This window comes from Salmo salar, chromosome 13 (assembly GCF_965601325.2).
Source record: "Salmo salar chromosome 13, fSalSal1, whole genome shotgun sequence".
NCBI classification, from domain to species: domain Eukaryota; kingdom Metazoa; phylum Chordata; class Actinopteri; order Salmoniformes; family Salmonidae; genus Salmo; species Salmo salar.
The window spans coordinates 2009788-2026247 of NC_138303.1; the positions used below are offsets into that span (position 1 = coordinate 2009788).

At 45.3% G+C, this 16460-nt stretch overlaps 1 protein-coding gene across 1 annotated transcript in view; it reads left to right on the forward strand.

Moving 5' to 3' along the window:
• Positions 1-1462: 1462 nt before the first annotated feature.
• ndnl2 (necdin-like 2) overlaps positions 1463-16460 on the forward strand; it is a 37951-nt gene continuing 22953 nt past the window's right edge. Inside the window, exons 1-8 of the mRNA XM_045692807.2 lie at positions 1463-1617; positions 1865-1932; positions 2572-2691; positions 2772-2835; positions 10443-10617; positions 12936-13015; positions 13207-13249; positions 13394-13456. Coding sequence (XP_045548763.1) covers positions 1876-1932; positions 2572-2691; positions 2772-2835; positions 10443-10617; positions 12936-13015; positions 13207-13249; positions 13394-13456 — 602 coding nt within the window. The 5' untranslated portion in view covers positions 1463-1617; positions 1865-1875. The remainder of the gene's footprint in view (positions 1618-1864; positions 1933-2571; positions 2692-2771; positions 2836-10442; positions 10618-12935; positions 13016-13206; positions 13250-13393; positions 13457-16460) is intronic.

Here is a 16460-nt window from a genome sequence, read left to right on the forward strand (position 1 = left end):
CTGAGAAGGGAGATATAGAGATTTGAAGGAAGGAATAAGTGGGAGTTTTGATTATGTCAATGTACTATTTTTATTTGGCTGGATTAATTAAGTTAGTTTTCCCTATCACTGTTGATTTTCTTTTTACCTTGTTTTTTTCAACCTGTCCAGTTGGTGGCGGCAATACACTTTTTGGGGTTGTAGTCCGCCATAAAACCCACAGAAGAACAGAACAGATAGAAGAACAGATAGAACAATGAGACAGATTTCACCAGGATGTAAAAACGTGAAGCATCCGCTTGGCGTTTCCACTCACTGCCAAATATGGAAGTGAGAGGAAGCCCACTGGTCGGTATTGGGAGAAGATGGAACGAAATGGATTTTTTTTTTTGTTTAATATTTTATTTTTGCATTTTCCAATTAAGAACATTCAAAACAAAAGAGAAAATATGTTAGACAACAAAGGACAAAGTGACGGTAACAGACGAGCGTAATAAAAAATAAAAATTATATATACGGGCATACATAATACATAAAAAATATACATGATACATAAATCATAATAAAATAAATATTAATAATAATAATGAGACATTGATTCATATGGTCACCTGCTGTAAGCTACATATTATACATTACGTGTGAAACATTATATAAGAATTATATAGAGATTCAATCAATGTGGTGTGCGGGGAGATTCTCCATATAGTCAATAAAAGGTTGCCAAATTCTGTAAAATGTCTTTAACTTATTCCTCAAGCAGTAAGTGATTTTCTCCAGTGGGATACAACTATTAACTTCCGATAGCCACATTGCCACTGGTAGGGGGGAATCCGATTTCCATTTCAAGGCAATACATTTCTTGGCAATCGCTAGCAATATTTCTGTTAGCTTTATAGTATGACTTTGCCTAAGATTGGTGTTAGTATAGTTACCCAGTAGGCAGACCTCGGGGTCTAAAGGGAATGCAACCCCGTGGATTGAGGATATGGTATCGCATACCCCCTGCCAGAAACCATGTAGTTTTGAACACTGCCAAGTGGAATGGAGGAATGTTCCTTCATCTGAGCCACATCTAAAACATAGGGAGGAGATATCAGGATTGAACTTGTGCAGTCTAGATGGGGTGATATAGAGCTGATGGAGGAAATTAAACTGGATCAATCTGTATCTGGAGTTCAATGTGGATGTAACACCATCCCTGCATAGGTCACTCCATAGGCCCTCATCAAGATCAATACCCAGATCTTTTTCCCATCTAAGAACGAAATGGATTTTGGCCGAAATTCTAGACATTTTCTTATCGATTAAACATTTGATTTCAATACAGTTTTCTATTCCCAAAAACTAAAATATGTTATGAACAGAGTGGACTAACTTTTGTAGAAGGAGTGCAAAAGCAAATTGAGTTATTGCACACGCGCACTTCACAGACTAGGCGTTTCCTAACGAAAATATGCAGACGAGGCCCTGCCCACTAGGACTCATTTCCTGTTGGAAACGAGAGGTGGTGGTCTATCTGGCTTTAGTTAGAGAATCTTTGGAAGAAGAAGAACAGGCGGAAGATTGTACGTCATCAACACGCGTCTCGCGAGCGGGAGTTTGGGAAGCGGAAGAAGTTTTGTAAACAGTCTTTACGTGAGTGAATAGCTACTTTAACGTTACTAGCATTAATTACTTTTCTCGGTTTAAATACATTTTAGATTGCTTTTGATATAATCTTTTTTTACATTAATGTTGCCCAGTTTGCTTCGGTAGCTAGCTTGCTGGCTTTGCTGTGTCTATCACTAGCTAGCTAGCTAACAGCCAGAACGCTAATAGCTAACGGTAGTTGAAAGATGAAGGGCTACACTTTGTGTTGTTGATATTGTTCCTCCTCCTCCAGTCAGAGCCGTGATGTCTCAGAGGAAGAGAGCATCCAACACACAGAGCTCCCAGAACAAAGGAGTACGGGTAATTAACCCCTACTACATCTCTATACCTCCATCACCTCTCTATAACTCCATCATCCCCTCTCTCCAGCACACCTACTACATCTCTATACCTCCATCACCCCTCTCTCTCCAGCACACCTACTACATCTCTATACCTCCATCATCCCCCTCTCTCCAGCACACCTACTACATCTCTATACCTCCATCATCCCCCCCTCTCCAGCACACCTACTACATCTCTATACCTCCATCATCCCCCCTCTCTCCAGCACACCTATTACTTCTCTCTATACCTCCATCATCCCCCCTCTCCAGCACACCTATTACTTCTCTCTATACCTCCATCATCCCCCCTCTCTCCAGCACACCTACTACTTCTCTCTATACCTCCATCATCCCCCTCTCTCCAGCACACCTACTACTTCTCTCTATACCTCCATCATCCCCCCTCTCTCCAGCACACCTACTACATCTCTATACCTCCATCATCCCCCCCTCTCCAGCACACCTACTACATCTCTCTATACCTCCATCATACCCCCTCTCTCCAGCACACCTACTACATCTCTATACCTCCATCATCCCCCTCTCCAGCATCTATTAAAAAAAAAATCCATGCCTTTCTGATGATGATGCTGGTGTCTTTTGTCTCTGTTAGTCCCAGCGTTGGGAGGCAGTGCTAGGTGATGATGAGGATGACCCGTCCTTCACCCAGCCCAGTACGTCACAGGTACAGAAGGGTCTGGACAGACTGACACCTGCTCAGGTCGACCTGAAGGTAATACACACACATATATACACACACACACTCTCTCTCATATCTATCTCTCTCTCATATCTATCTCTCTCTTTCCCTAGACAGCTGAGGTTGTCCAGTTCATCTTCGTTAAGGACCAGAAAAAGTTCCCCATCCGCAGAGCAGGTAGGAGCTGATGAATCACTACAGCTACCTTCATGGTCCCATATATATATACCCCCCCCCCCCCCCCCCCTCTCTCTCTCTCTCTCTCTCTCTCTCTCTCTCTCTCTCTCTCTCTCTCTCTCTCTCTCCTCTCTCTCTCTCTCTCTCTCTCTCTCTCTCTCTCTCTCTCTGTTTAGGAAAAACATTCCCTCAACTCTCTCTTTACGTGACAGATGTATGCATCGCATGCATGTCACCAATAGGGCCTGACCTATAGCATATCATGTCATTTACAAAATAGCTTCCAATACCCTACTCAACAAGCTGGATGCAGTCTATCACAGTGCCATCCGTTTTGTCACCAAAGCCCCATATACTACCCACCACTGCGACCTGTACGCTCTCGTTGGCTGGCCTTCGCTTCATAATCGTCGCCAAACACGTTGGCTCCAGGTCATCTACAAGACTCTGCTAGGTAAAGTCCCCCCTTATCTCCGCTCACTGGTCACCATAGCAGCACCCACCTGTAGCACGCGCTCCAGCAGGTATATCTCTCTGGTCACCCCTAAAGCCAACTCCTCCTTTGGTCGTCTCTCCTTCCAGTTCTCTGCTGCCAATGACTGGAACGAACTACAAAAATCTCTGAATCTGGAAACACTTATCTCCCTCACTAGCTTTAAGCACCAGCTGTCAGAGCAGCTCACAGATCACTGCACCTGTACATAGCCCATCTATAATTTAGCCCAAACTACTACCTCTTCCCCTACTGTATTTATTTATTTTATTTATTTTGCTCCTTTGCACCATATTATTTATATTTTATCTTTGAACTTTCTTCAAACTACAAATCTACCATTCCAGTGTTTTTCTTGCTATACTTTATTTACTTTGCCACCATGGCATTTTTTTTGCCTTTACCTCCCTTATCTCACATCATTTGCTCACATTGTATATAGTCTTATTTTTTTATTTTTTTATTCTACTGCATCATTGATTGTATGTTGTTTTACTCCATGTGTAACTCTGTGTTTTTGTATGTTGTCGAACTGCTTTGCTTTATCTTGGCCAGGTCGCAATTGTAAATGAGAACTTGTTCTCAACTTGCCTACCTGGTTAAATAAAGGTGAAATAAATAAATAAAATAAAAAAATATAGCATACCGTAACGCGTGACAGCAAAATGTATGCAGAGGACGTGACAAACTCCAAACGGGGGAATGTTAGCTTGCTCAGGAGGGGGAGGTAGGATGTGTAGAAGAAATGTGACTAAATGTGACTAGTTGAAATGTGACTAAATGTGACTAGTTGAAATGTGACTAAATGTGACTAGTTGAAATGTGACTAAATGTGACTACATTTACATTTTTTTACATTTACGTCATTTAGCAGACGCTCTTATCCAGAGCGACTTACAAATTGGTGCATTCACCTTATGATATCCAGTGGAACAACCACTTTACAATAGTGCATCTATATCTTTTAGGGGGGGTTAGAAGGATTACTTTATCCTATCCTAGGTATTCCTTAAAGAGGTGGGGTTTCAGGTGTCTCCGGAAGGTGGTGATTGACTCCGCTGTCCTGGCGTCGTGAGGGAGCTTGTTCCACCATTGGGGTGCCAGAGCAGCGAACAGTTTTGACTGGGCTGAGCGGGAACTGTGCTTCCGCAGAGGTAGGGGGGCCAGCAGGCCAGTGGTGGATGAACGCAGTGCCCTCGTTTGGGTGTAGGGACTGATCAGAGCCTGAAGGTACGGAGGTGCCGTTCCCCTCACAGCTCCGTAGGCAAGCACCATGGTCTTGTAGCAGATGCGAGCTTCAACTGGAAGCCAGTGGAGAGAGCGGAGGAGCGGGGTGACGTGAGAGAACTTGGGAAGGTTGAACACCAGACGGGCTGCGGCGTTCTGGATGAGTTGTAGGGGTTTAATGGCACAGGCAGGGAGCCCCGCCAACAGCGAGTTGCAGTAATCCAGACGGGAGATGACAAGTGCCTGGATTAGGACCTGCGCCGCTTCCTGTGTAAGGCAGGGTCGTACTCTGCGAATGTTGTAGAGCATGAACCTACAGGATCGGGTCACCGCCTTGATGTTAGCGGAGAACGACAGGGTGTTGTCCAGGGTCACGCCGAGACTCTTAGCACTCTGGGAGGAGGATACAATGGAGTTGTCCACCGTGATTGCGAGATCATGGAAAGGGCAGTTCTTCCCCGGGAGGAAGAGCAGCTCCGTCTTGCCGAGGTTCAGCTTGAGGTGGTGATCCGTCATCCACACTGATATGTCTGCCAGACATGCAGAGATGCGATTCGCCACCTGGTTATCAGAAGGGGGAAAGGAGAAGATTAATTGTGTGTCGTCTGTGTCGCAATGATAGGAGAGACCATGTGAGGATATGACAGAGCCAAGTGACTTGGTGTATAGCGAGAATAGGAGAGGGCCTAGAACTGAGCCCTGGGGGACACCAGTGGTGAGAGCACGTGGTGCGGAGACGGATTCTCGCCACGCCACCTGGTAGGAGCGACCTGTCAGGTAGGACGCAATCCAAGAGTGAGCCGCGCCGGAGATGCCCAACTCGGAGAGGGTGGAGAGGAGGATCTGATGGTTCACAGTATCAAAGGCAGCAGATAGGTCTAGAAGGATGAGAGCAGAGGAGAGGGAGTTAGCTTTAGCAGTGCAGAGAGCCTCCGTGACATAGAGAAGAGCAGTCTCAGTTGAATGACCAGCCTTGAAACCTGACTGATTTGGATCAAGAAGGTAATTCTGAGAGAGATAGCAGGAGAGCTGGCCAAGGACGGCACGTTCAAGAGTTTTGGAGAGAAAAGAAAGAAGGGATACTGGTCTGTAGTTGTTGACATCGGAGGGATCGAGTGTAGGTTTTTTCAGAAGGGGTGCAACTCTCGCTCTCTTGAAGACGGAAGGGACATAGCCAGCGGTCAAGGATGAGTTGATGAGCGAGGTGAGGTAAGGGAGAAGGTCTCCGGAAATGGCCTGTGAGAAGAGAGGAGGGGATAGGGTCAAGCGGGCAGGTTGTTGGGCGGCCGGCCGTCACAAGACGCGAGATTTCATCTGGAGAGAGAGGGGAGAAAGAGGTCAAAGCATAGGGTAGGGCAATGTGAGCAGGACCAGCGGTGTCGTTTGACTTAACAAACGAGGATCGGATGTCATCAACCTTCTTTTCAAAATGGTTGACAAAGTCATCCACAGAGAGGGAGGAGGGGGGGGAGAAGGATTCAGGAGGGAGGAGAAGGTGGCAAAGAGCTTCCTAGGGTTAGAGGCAGATGCTTGGAATTTAGAGTGGTAGAAAGTGGCTTTAGCAGCAGAAACAGAGGAAGAAAATGTGGAGAGGAGGGAGTGAAAAGATGCCAGGTCCGCAGGGAGCCCTGTTCTGTGAGCTCGCAATGATTCGTCAAGCCACAGAGCAGTAGGGGAGGACCGAGCTGGCCGGGAGGATAGGGGACATAGAGAGTCAAAGGATGCAGAAAGGGAGGAGGGGAGGGTTGAGGAGGCAGAATCAGGAGATTGGTTGGAGAAGGATTGAGCAGAGGGAAGAGATGATAGGATGGAAGAAGAGAGAGTAGCAGGAGAGAGAGAGCGAAGGTTGCGACGGCGCAATACCATCCGAGTAGGGGCAGAGTGAGTAGTGTTGGAGGAGAGCGAGAGGGAAAAGGATACAAGGTAGTGGTCGGAGACTTGGAGGGGAGTTGCAATGAGATTAGTGGAAGAACAGCATCTAGTGAAGATGAGGTCAAGCGTATTGCCTGCCTTGTGAGTAGGGGGGGACGGTGAGAGGGTGAGGTCAAAAGAGGAGAGGAGTGGAAAGGAGGAGGCAGAGAGAAATGAGTCAAAGGTAGACGTAGGGAGGTTAGTCACCCAGAACTGTGAGGGGTGAGCCTTCCTCAGGAAAGGAACTTATCAAGGCGTCAAGCTCATTGATGAACTCTCCAAGGGAACCTGGAGGGCGATAAATGATAAGGATGTTAAGCTTGAATGGGCTAGTGATTGTGACAGCATGGAATTCAAATGAGGAGATAGACAGATGGGTCAGGGGAGAAAGAGAGAATGTCCACTTGGGAGAGATGAGGATCCCAGTGCCACCACCCCGCTGACCAGATGCTCTCGGGGTATGCGAGAACATGTGGTCAGACGAGGAGAGAGCAGTAGGAGTAGCAGTGTTTTCTGTGGTAATCCATGTTTCCGTCAGCTCCAAGAAGTCGAGGGACTGGAGGGTAGCATAGGCTGAGATGAACTCTGCCTTGTTGGCCGCAGACCGGCAGTTCCAGAGGCTGGCGGAGACCTGGAACTCCACGTGGGTCGTGCGCGCTGGGACCACCAGGTTAGAGTGGCAGCGGCCATGCGGTGTGAAGTTTAAATGTGACGACTTGAAATGTGACTAGTTGAAATGTGACTAAATGTGACTAGTTGAAATGTGACTAGTTGAAATGTGACTAAATGTTTAAATAATAAAATACTGGAGATGAAGAAAAAGGTCAGGAGCAAGCTCTGGGTCCATGTTACTGTACCAAGGCTCTGGGTCCATGTTGCTGTACCAAGGCTCTGGGTCCATGTTACTGTACCAAGGCTCTGGGTCCATGTTGCTGTACCAAGGCTCTGGGACCATGTTACTGTACCAAGGCTCTGGGTCCATGTTGCTGTACCAAGGCTCTGGGTCCATGTTACTGTACCAAGGCTCTGGGTCCATGTTACTGTACCAAGGCTCTGGGTCCATGTTACTGTACCAAGGCTCTGGGTCCATGTTACTGTACCAAGGCTCTGGGTCCATGTTACTGTACCAAGGCTCTGGGTCCATGTTACTGTACCAAGGCTCTGGGTCCATGTTACTGTACCAAGGCTCTGGGTCCATGTTGCTGTACCAAGGCTCTGGGTCCATGTTGCTGTACCAAGGCTCTGGGTCCATGTTACTGTACCAAGGCTCTGGGTCCATGTTGTGTGTGTCAAACAGGTGCTGTTAGATTACAATATCATTTATCTGACCGTTTTGAACAATATAAACACCACTAAATAAATGAAGTACCAGAGAGTCTAAAAAATTTTTGTATACCTTTATTACAGCAAAGTCTGTTCTTAGTCTCATTTGTTTGTGAATGCAATTTCCAAAATGGAACGTTTTAGGCCTATTTATTGTTTGTGCTAATTATTCAATGGTCACTTTCTTTTAAAACTAAAATGTTTTATTGAATTTCACATCATGAATGACTCGTGTGCTGTGTGATGACATGAACTAATGAATGATTGATTGAGACAGTAGCCTATAGAAGTATTGAAATACAGGGCTATGCAAGTTATGATATCAAGACTAAACAGCATGTGTTCTAAGGTCTACAGATCCATGGAGGTTAAACAAGGCTGTTAAACTAAGTCTACTAATGATAATGACATGGTGGTTCTGTACTAAGTCTACTAATGATAATGACATGGTGGTTCTACATTAAGTCTACTAATGATAATGACATGGTGGTTCTATACTAAGTCTACTAATGATAATGACATGGTGGTTCTATACTAAGTCTACTAATGATAATGACATGGTGGTTCTACATTAAGTCTACTAATGATAATGACATGGTGGTTCTATACTAAGTCTACTAATGATAATGACATGGTGGTTCTACACTAAGTCTACTAATGATAATGACATGGTGGTTCTACATTAAGTCTACTAATGATAATGACATGGTGGTTCTATACTAAGTCTACTAATGATAATGACATGGTGGTTCTACACTAAGTCTACTAATGATAATGACATGGTGGTTCTATACTAAGTCTACTAATGATAATGACATGGTGGTTCTGTACTAAGTCTACTAATGATAATGACATGGTGGGTCTATACTAAGTCTACTAATGATAATGACATGGTGGTTCTGTACTAAGTCTACTAATGATAATGACATGGAGGTTAAACAAGGCTGTTAAACTAAGTCTACTAATGATAATGACATGGTGGTTCTATACTAAGTCTACTAATGATAATGACATGGTGGTTCTGTACTAAGTCTACTAATGATAATGACATGGTCGGTCTATACTAAGTCTACTAATGATAATGACATTGTGGGTCTATACTAAGTCTACTAATGATAATGACATGGTGGTTCTATACTAAGTCTACTAATGATAATGACATGGTGGTTCTATACTAAGTCTACTAATGATAATGACATGGTGGTTCTACACTAAGTCTACTAATGATAATGACATGGTGGTTCTACACTAAGTCTACTAATGATAATGACATGGTGGTTCTACACTAAGTCTACTAATGATAATGACATGGTGGTTCTACACTAAGTCTACTAATGATAATGACATGGTGGTTCTATACTAAGTCTACTAATGATAATGACATGGTGGTTCTATACTAAGTCTACTAATGATAATGACATGGTGGTTCTATACTAAGTCTACTAATGATAATGACATGGTGGTTCTATACTAAGTCTACTAATGATAATGACATGGTGGTTCTATACTAAGTCTACTAATGATAATGACATGGTGGTTCTATACTAAGTCTACTAATGATAATGACATGGTGGTTCTATACCTAAGTCTACTAATGATAATGACATGGTGGTTCTATACTAAGTCTACTAATGATAATGACATGGTGGTTCTATACTAAGTCTACTAATGATAATGACATGGTGGTTCTGTACTAAGTCTACTAATGATAATGACATGGTGGTTCTATACTAAGTCTACTAATGATAATGACATGGTGGTGCTATACTAAGTCTACTAATGATAATGACATGGTGGTTCTGTACTAAGTCTACTAATGATAATGACATGGTGGTTCTGTACTAAGTCTACTAATGATAATGACATGGTGGTGCTATACTAAGTCTACTAATGATAATGACATGGTGGTTCTGTACTAAGTCTACTAATGATAATGACATGGTGGTTCTGTACTAAGTCTACTAATGATAATGACATGGTGGTTCTATACTAAGTCTACTAATGATAATGACATGGTGGTTCTATACTAAGTCTACTAATGATAATGACATGGTGGTTCTATACTAAGTCTACTAATGATAATGACATGGTGGTTCTGTACTAAGTCTACTAATGATAATGACATGGTGGTTCTGTACTAAGTCTACTAATGATAATGACATGGTGGTTCTATACTAAGTCTACTAATGATAATGACATGGTGGTTCTAGTCTAAGCCTACTAATGATAATGACATTACTGATTTATAATGATAATCATAATAATAATAACAATAAGAAGGTGATCAAGGAAGATGTTATTATAAATATATTTTTTCCATTTGTAACAGTGTAGACAACACGAAATCAATTAGTAATAATACCAGAGAGGCTGGTTTTAGTCATTCAGTTTTTGTTATTCTTTTGTGTTTGTGTAATGAATATTTCAGTTTTTATTTTTGTAGTTTTTATTAGTTTTTGACCTGTGAAACACATTGTTGCATTCCATGTCTGAAATGTGCTGTATAAATAAAGCTTGATTTGATCTTCTCTCTCTCTCTTCCCGCACCCTCTCTCTTTTCCCCTCAATTCTCCCCACCTCACTCTCTCTCTCCCTCTTTCCCCCTCTCTTTTCCTCTCTCTCTCTTTCCCCCTCTTCCCCCCTCTCTCTCCAGACATCGTGAAACATGTTGTGAAGGAGTACAGGAACATCTACCCTGAGATAATAAAGAGGGTGGGACGTGTGTTTGAGACAGTGTTTGGTCTGAAGCTGGTGGAGATCGACTCTAAGAACCACGTCTACATCCTCATCAACAAACTGGAGCAGCTAGAGGGAGAATCTCTCAACATGTAGGTCACTGTGTGGAAAGACTAGAGGGAGAATCTCTCAACATGTAGGTCACTGTGTGAAAAGACTAGAGGGAGAATCTCTCAAGATGGAGGTCACTGTGTGGAAAGACTAGAGGGAGAATCCCTCAAGATGGAGGTCACTGTGCTGAAAGACTAGAGGGAGAATCTCTCAAGATGGAGGTCACTGTGTGGAAAGACTAGAGGGAGAATCTCTCAACATGTAGGTCACTGTGTGGAAAGACTAGAGGGAGAATCTCTCAACATGTAGGTCACTGTGTGGAAAGACTAGAGGGAGAATCTCTCAAGATGTAGGTCACTGTGTGGAAAGACTAGAGGGAGAATCTCTCAAGATGTAGGTCACTGTATGGAAAGACTAGAGGGAGAATCTCTCAAGATGGAGGTCACTGTATGGAAAGAATAGAGGGAGAATCTCTCAACGTGTAGGTCACTGTGTGGAAAGACTAGAGGGAGAATCTCTCAAGATGGAGGTCACTGTATGGAAAGAATAGAGGGAGAATCTCTCAACGTGTAGGTCACTGTGTGGAAAGACTAGAGGGAGAATCTCTCAACATGGAGGTCACTGTGGAAAGACAAGAGGGAGAATCTCTCAAGATGTAGGTCACTGTGTGGAAAGACTAGAGGGAGAATCTCTCAACATGGAGGTCACTGTGGGGGGAAATATTGATTAAATGTAACCTTTTATTTAACGAGGCAAGTCAGTTAAGAACAAATTCTTATTTACAATGACGGCCTACACCGGCCAAACCCGGACGACGCTGGGCCAATTGTGCGCTGCCCTATGGGACTCCCAATCACAGCTGGTTGTATACAGCCTGGATTCGAACCAGGGTGGCCGTAGTGACGCCTCTAGCACTGAGATGCAGTGCCTTAGACCGCTGCACCACTGTTTCCCCTATATGCATTTAGTGGCTGCCACTGTATGCCCCAGCAAGACACCCCCTCCCCCGGCAAGAAGACCCCAGGAAGAGACTCCCTCCCCAACAGGAAGACACCCCCTGCCCTACAGGAAGAACCACCTCCCCAACAGGAAGAGACTCCCTCCCCAATAGGAAGACCCCAGGAAAAGACTCCCTCCCTAACATGAAGACCTCAGGAAGAACCACCTCCCCTGTCCAGGGGGTGTCCTGCACATCAAGCTGTCTCACTATAGAAACAGGAAATAGACTAGTGTCCTGTCCAGGGGGTGTCCTGGTACATCAAGCTGTCTCACTACAGAAACAGGAAATAGACTGGAGTCCTGTCCAGGGGGTGTCCTGGTACATCAAGCTGTCTCACTATAGAAACAGGAAATAGACTAGTGTCCTGTCCAGGGGGTGTCCTGGTACATCAAGCTGTCTCACTACAGAAACAGGAAATAGACTGGAGTCCTGTCCAGGGGGTGTCCTGGTACATCAAGCTGTCTCACTATAGAAACAGGAAATAGACTAGTGTCCTGTCCAGGGGGTGTCCTGGTACATCAAGCTGTCTCACTACAGAAACAGGATATAGACTAGTGTCCTGTCCAGGGGGTGTCCTGGTACATCAAGCTGTCTCACTATAGAAACAGGAAATAGACTAGTGTCCTGTCCAGGGGGTGTCCTGGTACATCAAGCTGTCTCACTACAGAAACAGGATATAGACTAGTGTCCTGACCAGGGGGCGTCCTGGTACATCAAGCTGTCTCACTATAGAAACAGGAAATAGACTAGTGTCCGTCCAGGGGGTGTCCTGGTACATCAAGCTGCCTCACTACAGAAACAGGAAGTAGACTAGTGTCCTGTCCAGGGGGTGTACTGGTACATCAAGCTGCCTCACTACAGAAACAGGAAGTAGACTAGTGTCCTGTCCAGGGTGTGCACTGGCACACCAAGCTGTCTCACTACAGAAACAGGATATAGACTAGTGTCCTGTCCAGAGGGTGTCCTGGTACATCAAGCTGCCTCACTACAGAAACAGGAAGTAGACTAGTGTCCTGTCCAGGGTGTGTACTGGCACACCAAGCTGTCTCACTACAGAAACAGGATATAGACTAGTGTCCTGTCCAGGGGGTGTCCTGGTACATCAAGCTGTCTCACTACAGAAACAGGATATAGACTAGTGTCCTGTCCAGGGTGTGTACTGGCACACCAAGCTGTCTCACTATAGAAACAGGAGATCTCTTGTACAAGGCTACATATATGGATGTTTACCGGGGGGGGGGGGGGGGGGGGTGTGTGTGTGTGTGGTGTGTGTGTGTGTGTGTGTGTGTGTGTGTGTGTGTGTGTGTGTGTGTGTGTGTGTGTGTGTGTGTGTGTGTTTGTGTGTTTGTTTGTTTACAGGAGTCCCAGTAATCCAAAAACAGGTCTACTCTTCGTAATCCTCAGCATCGTCTTCATGAAGGGGGGTGTGGTCAAGGAGAGTGAGTGTCCCGTTGGCTTTGTCCCACTTCTGACACCAGTGTAGCCAATGGGGGGCCACAGCTCTATTTTTTGTAAAAAAATACCAATATTTGCCAATTTCTGTCTGCCCCCCCCACTTATTGATGACATCAGTGCCGTGTGTATGCCCCTTCTCCTCACTGAGATGTCCCATCATGCTTTGTGTTTGTAGGTATGGTGTGGAACACACTGAAGAAGCTGAGAGTTGATCAAGGGTAAGTCTGATGGTCCGAGGTTCCTCCGCGGTCCCGTCACTGGGTTAGATCTCCTTTACTGAGGCTTGGACATCTACTAGCCAGACGTGGAGGGAGGTTGAAGTATGATCTGTGTGTTGACTGTTTTGACCCCCCCGCTCCCAGGGAGAGACACGAGATCTTTGGAGACGTGAAGAAGGTCGTTACTGACGAGTTTGTCCGTCAGAGGTGAGTCTCGCTCCACCCTGAATGGGTAATTATATGGTAATAGTATGGTGATATATGGCAATAGCATGGTGATATATGGCAATAGCATGGTGATATGTGGCGATAGCATGGTGATATATGGCGATAGCATGGTGATATATGGCGATAGCATGGTGATATATGGCGATAGCATGGTGATATATGGCGATAGCATGGTGATATATGGCGATAGCATGGTGATATATGGCGATAGCATGGTGATATATGGCGATAGCATGGTGATATATGGCGATAGCATGGTGATATATGGTGATAGCATGGTGATATGTGGCAATAGCATGGTGATATATGGCAATAGCATGGTGATATGTGGCAATAGCATGGTAATGTATGAGTTGTGAACTCATATACCAGTTCACCTTCAGTGAAACAACTAGGAGGTCTGTTGTATCGTCTGAGTGTGATGGTCTATACCACACCATAGGGCAGATGAGAACCTGTCTATACCACACCATAGGGCAGATGAGAACCTGTCTATACCACACCATAGGGCAGATGAGAACCTGTCTATACCACACCATAGGGCAGATGAGAACCTGTCTATACCTCACCATAGGGCAGATGAGAACCTGTCTATACCACACCATAGGGCAGATGAGAACCTGTCTATACCACACCATAGGGCAGATGAGAACCTGTCTATACCACACCATAGGGCAGATGAGAACCTGTCTATACCACACCATAGGGCAGATGAGAACCTGTCTATACCTCACCATAGGGCAGATGAGAACCTGTCTATACCACACCATAGGGCAGATGAGAACCTGTCTATACCACACCATAGGGCAGATGAGAACCTGTCTATACCACACCATAGGGCAGATGAGAACCTGTCTATACCACACCATAGGGCAGATGAGAACCTGTCTATACCACACCATAGGGCAGATGAGAACCTGTCTATACCACACCATAGGGCAGATGAGAACCTGTCTATACCACACCATAGGGCAGATGAGAACCTGTCTATACCACACCATAGGGCAGATGAGAACCTGTCTATACCACACCATAGGGCAGATGAGAACCTGTCTATACCACACCATAGGGCAGATGAGAACCTGTCTATACCACACCATAGGGCAGATGAGAACCTGTCTATACCTCACCATAGGGCAGATGAGAACCTGTCTATAGCTCACCATAGGACAGATGAGAACCTGTCTATACCTCACCATAGCGCAGATGAGAACCTGTCTATACCACACCATAGGGCAGATGAGAACCTGTCTATACCTCACCATAGGGCAGATGAGAACCTGTCTATAGCTCACCATAGGGCAGATGAGAACCTGTCTATACCTCACCATAGGGCAGATGAGAACCTGTCTATACCACACCATAGGGCAGATGAGAACCTGTCTATACCACACCATAGGGCAGATGAGAACCTGTCTATACCACACCATAGGGCAGATGAGAACCTGTCTATACCACACCATAGGGCAGATGAGAACCTGTCTATACCACACCATAGGGCAGATGAGAACCTGTCTATACCACACCATAGGGCAGATGAGAACCTGTCTATACCACACCATAGGGCAGATGAGAACCTGTCTATACCACACCATAGGGCAGATGAGAACCTGTCTATACCACACCATAGGGCAGATGAGAACCTGTCTATACCACACCATAGGGCAGATGAGAACCTGTCTATACCACACCATAGGGCAGATGAGAACCTGTCTATACCACACCATAGGGCAGATGAGAACCTGTCTATACCACACCATAGGGCAGATGAGAACCTGTCTATACCACACCATAGGGCAGATGAGAACCTGTCTATACCACACCATAGGGCAGATGAGAACCTGTCTATACCACACCATAGGGCAGATGAGAACCTGTCTATACCTCACCATAGGGCAGATGAGAACCTGTCTATACCTCACCATAGGGCAGATGAGAACCTGTCTATACCACACCATAGGGCAGATGAGAACCTGTCTATACCACACCATAGGGCAGATGAGAACCTGTCTATACCACACCATAGGGCAGATGAGAACCTGTCTATACCTCACCATAGGGCAGATGAGAACCTGTCTATACCACACCATAGGGCAGATGAGAACCTGTCTATACCACACCATAGGGCAGATGAGAACCTGTCTATACCACACCATAGGGCAGATGAGAACCTGTCTATACCACACCATAGGGCAGATGAGAACCTGTCTATACCACACCATAGGGCAGATGAGAACCTGTCTATACCACACCATAGGGCAGATGAGAACCTGTCTATACCACACCATAGGGCAGATGAGAACCTGTCTATACCACACCATAGGGCAGATGAGAACCTGTCTATACCACACCATAGGGCAGATGAGAACCTGTCTATACCACACCATAGGGCAGATGAGAACCTGTCTATACCACACCATAGGGCAGATGAGAACCTGTCTATACCACACCATAGGGCAGATGAGAACCTGTCTATACCACACCATAGGGCAGATGAGAACCTGTCTATACCTCACCATAGGGCAGATGAGAACCTGTCTATACCTCACCATAGGGCAGATGAGAACCTGTCTATACCTCACCATAGGGCAGATGAGAACCTGTCTATACCACACCATAGGGCAGATGAGAACCTGTCTATACCTCACCATAGGGCAGATGAGAACCTGTCTATACCACACCATAGGGCAGATGAGAACCTGTCTATACCACACCATAGGGCAGATGAGAACCTGTCTATACCACACCATAGGGCAGATGAGAACCTGTCTATACCACACCATAGGGCAGATGAGAACCTGTCTATACCACACCATAGGGCAGATGAGAACCTGTCTATACCACACCATAGGGCAGATGAGAACCTGTCTATACCACACCATAGGGCAGATGAGAACCTGTCTATACCACACCATAGGGCAGATGAGAACCTGTCTATACCACACCATAGGGCAGATGAGAACCTGTCTATACCACACCATAG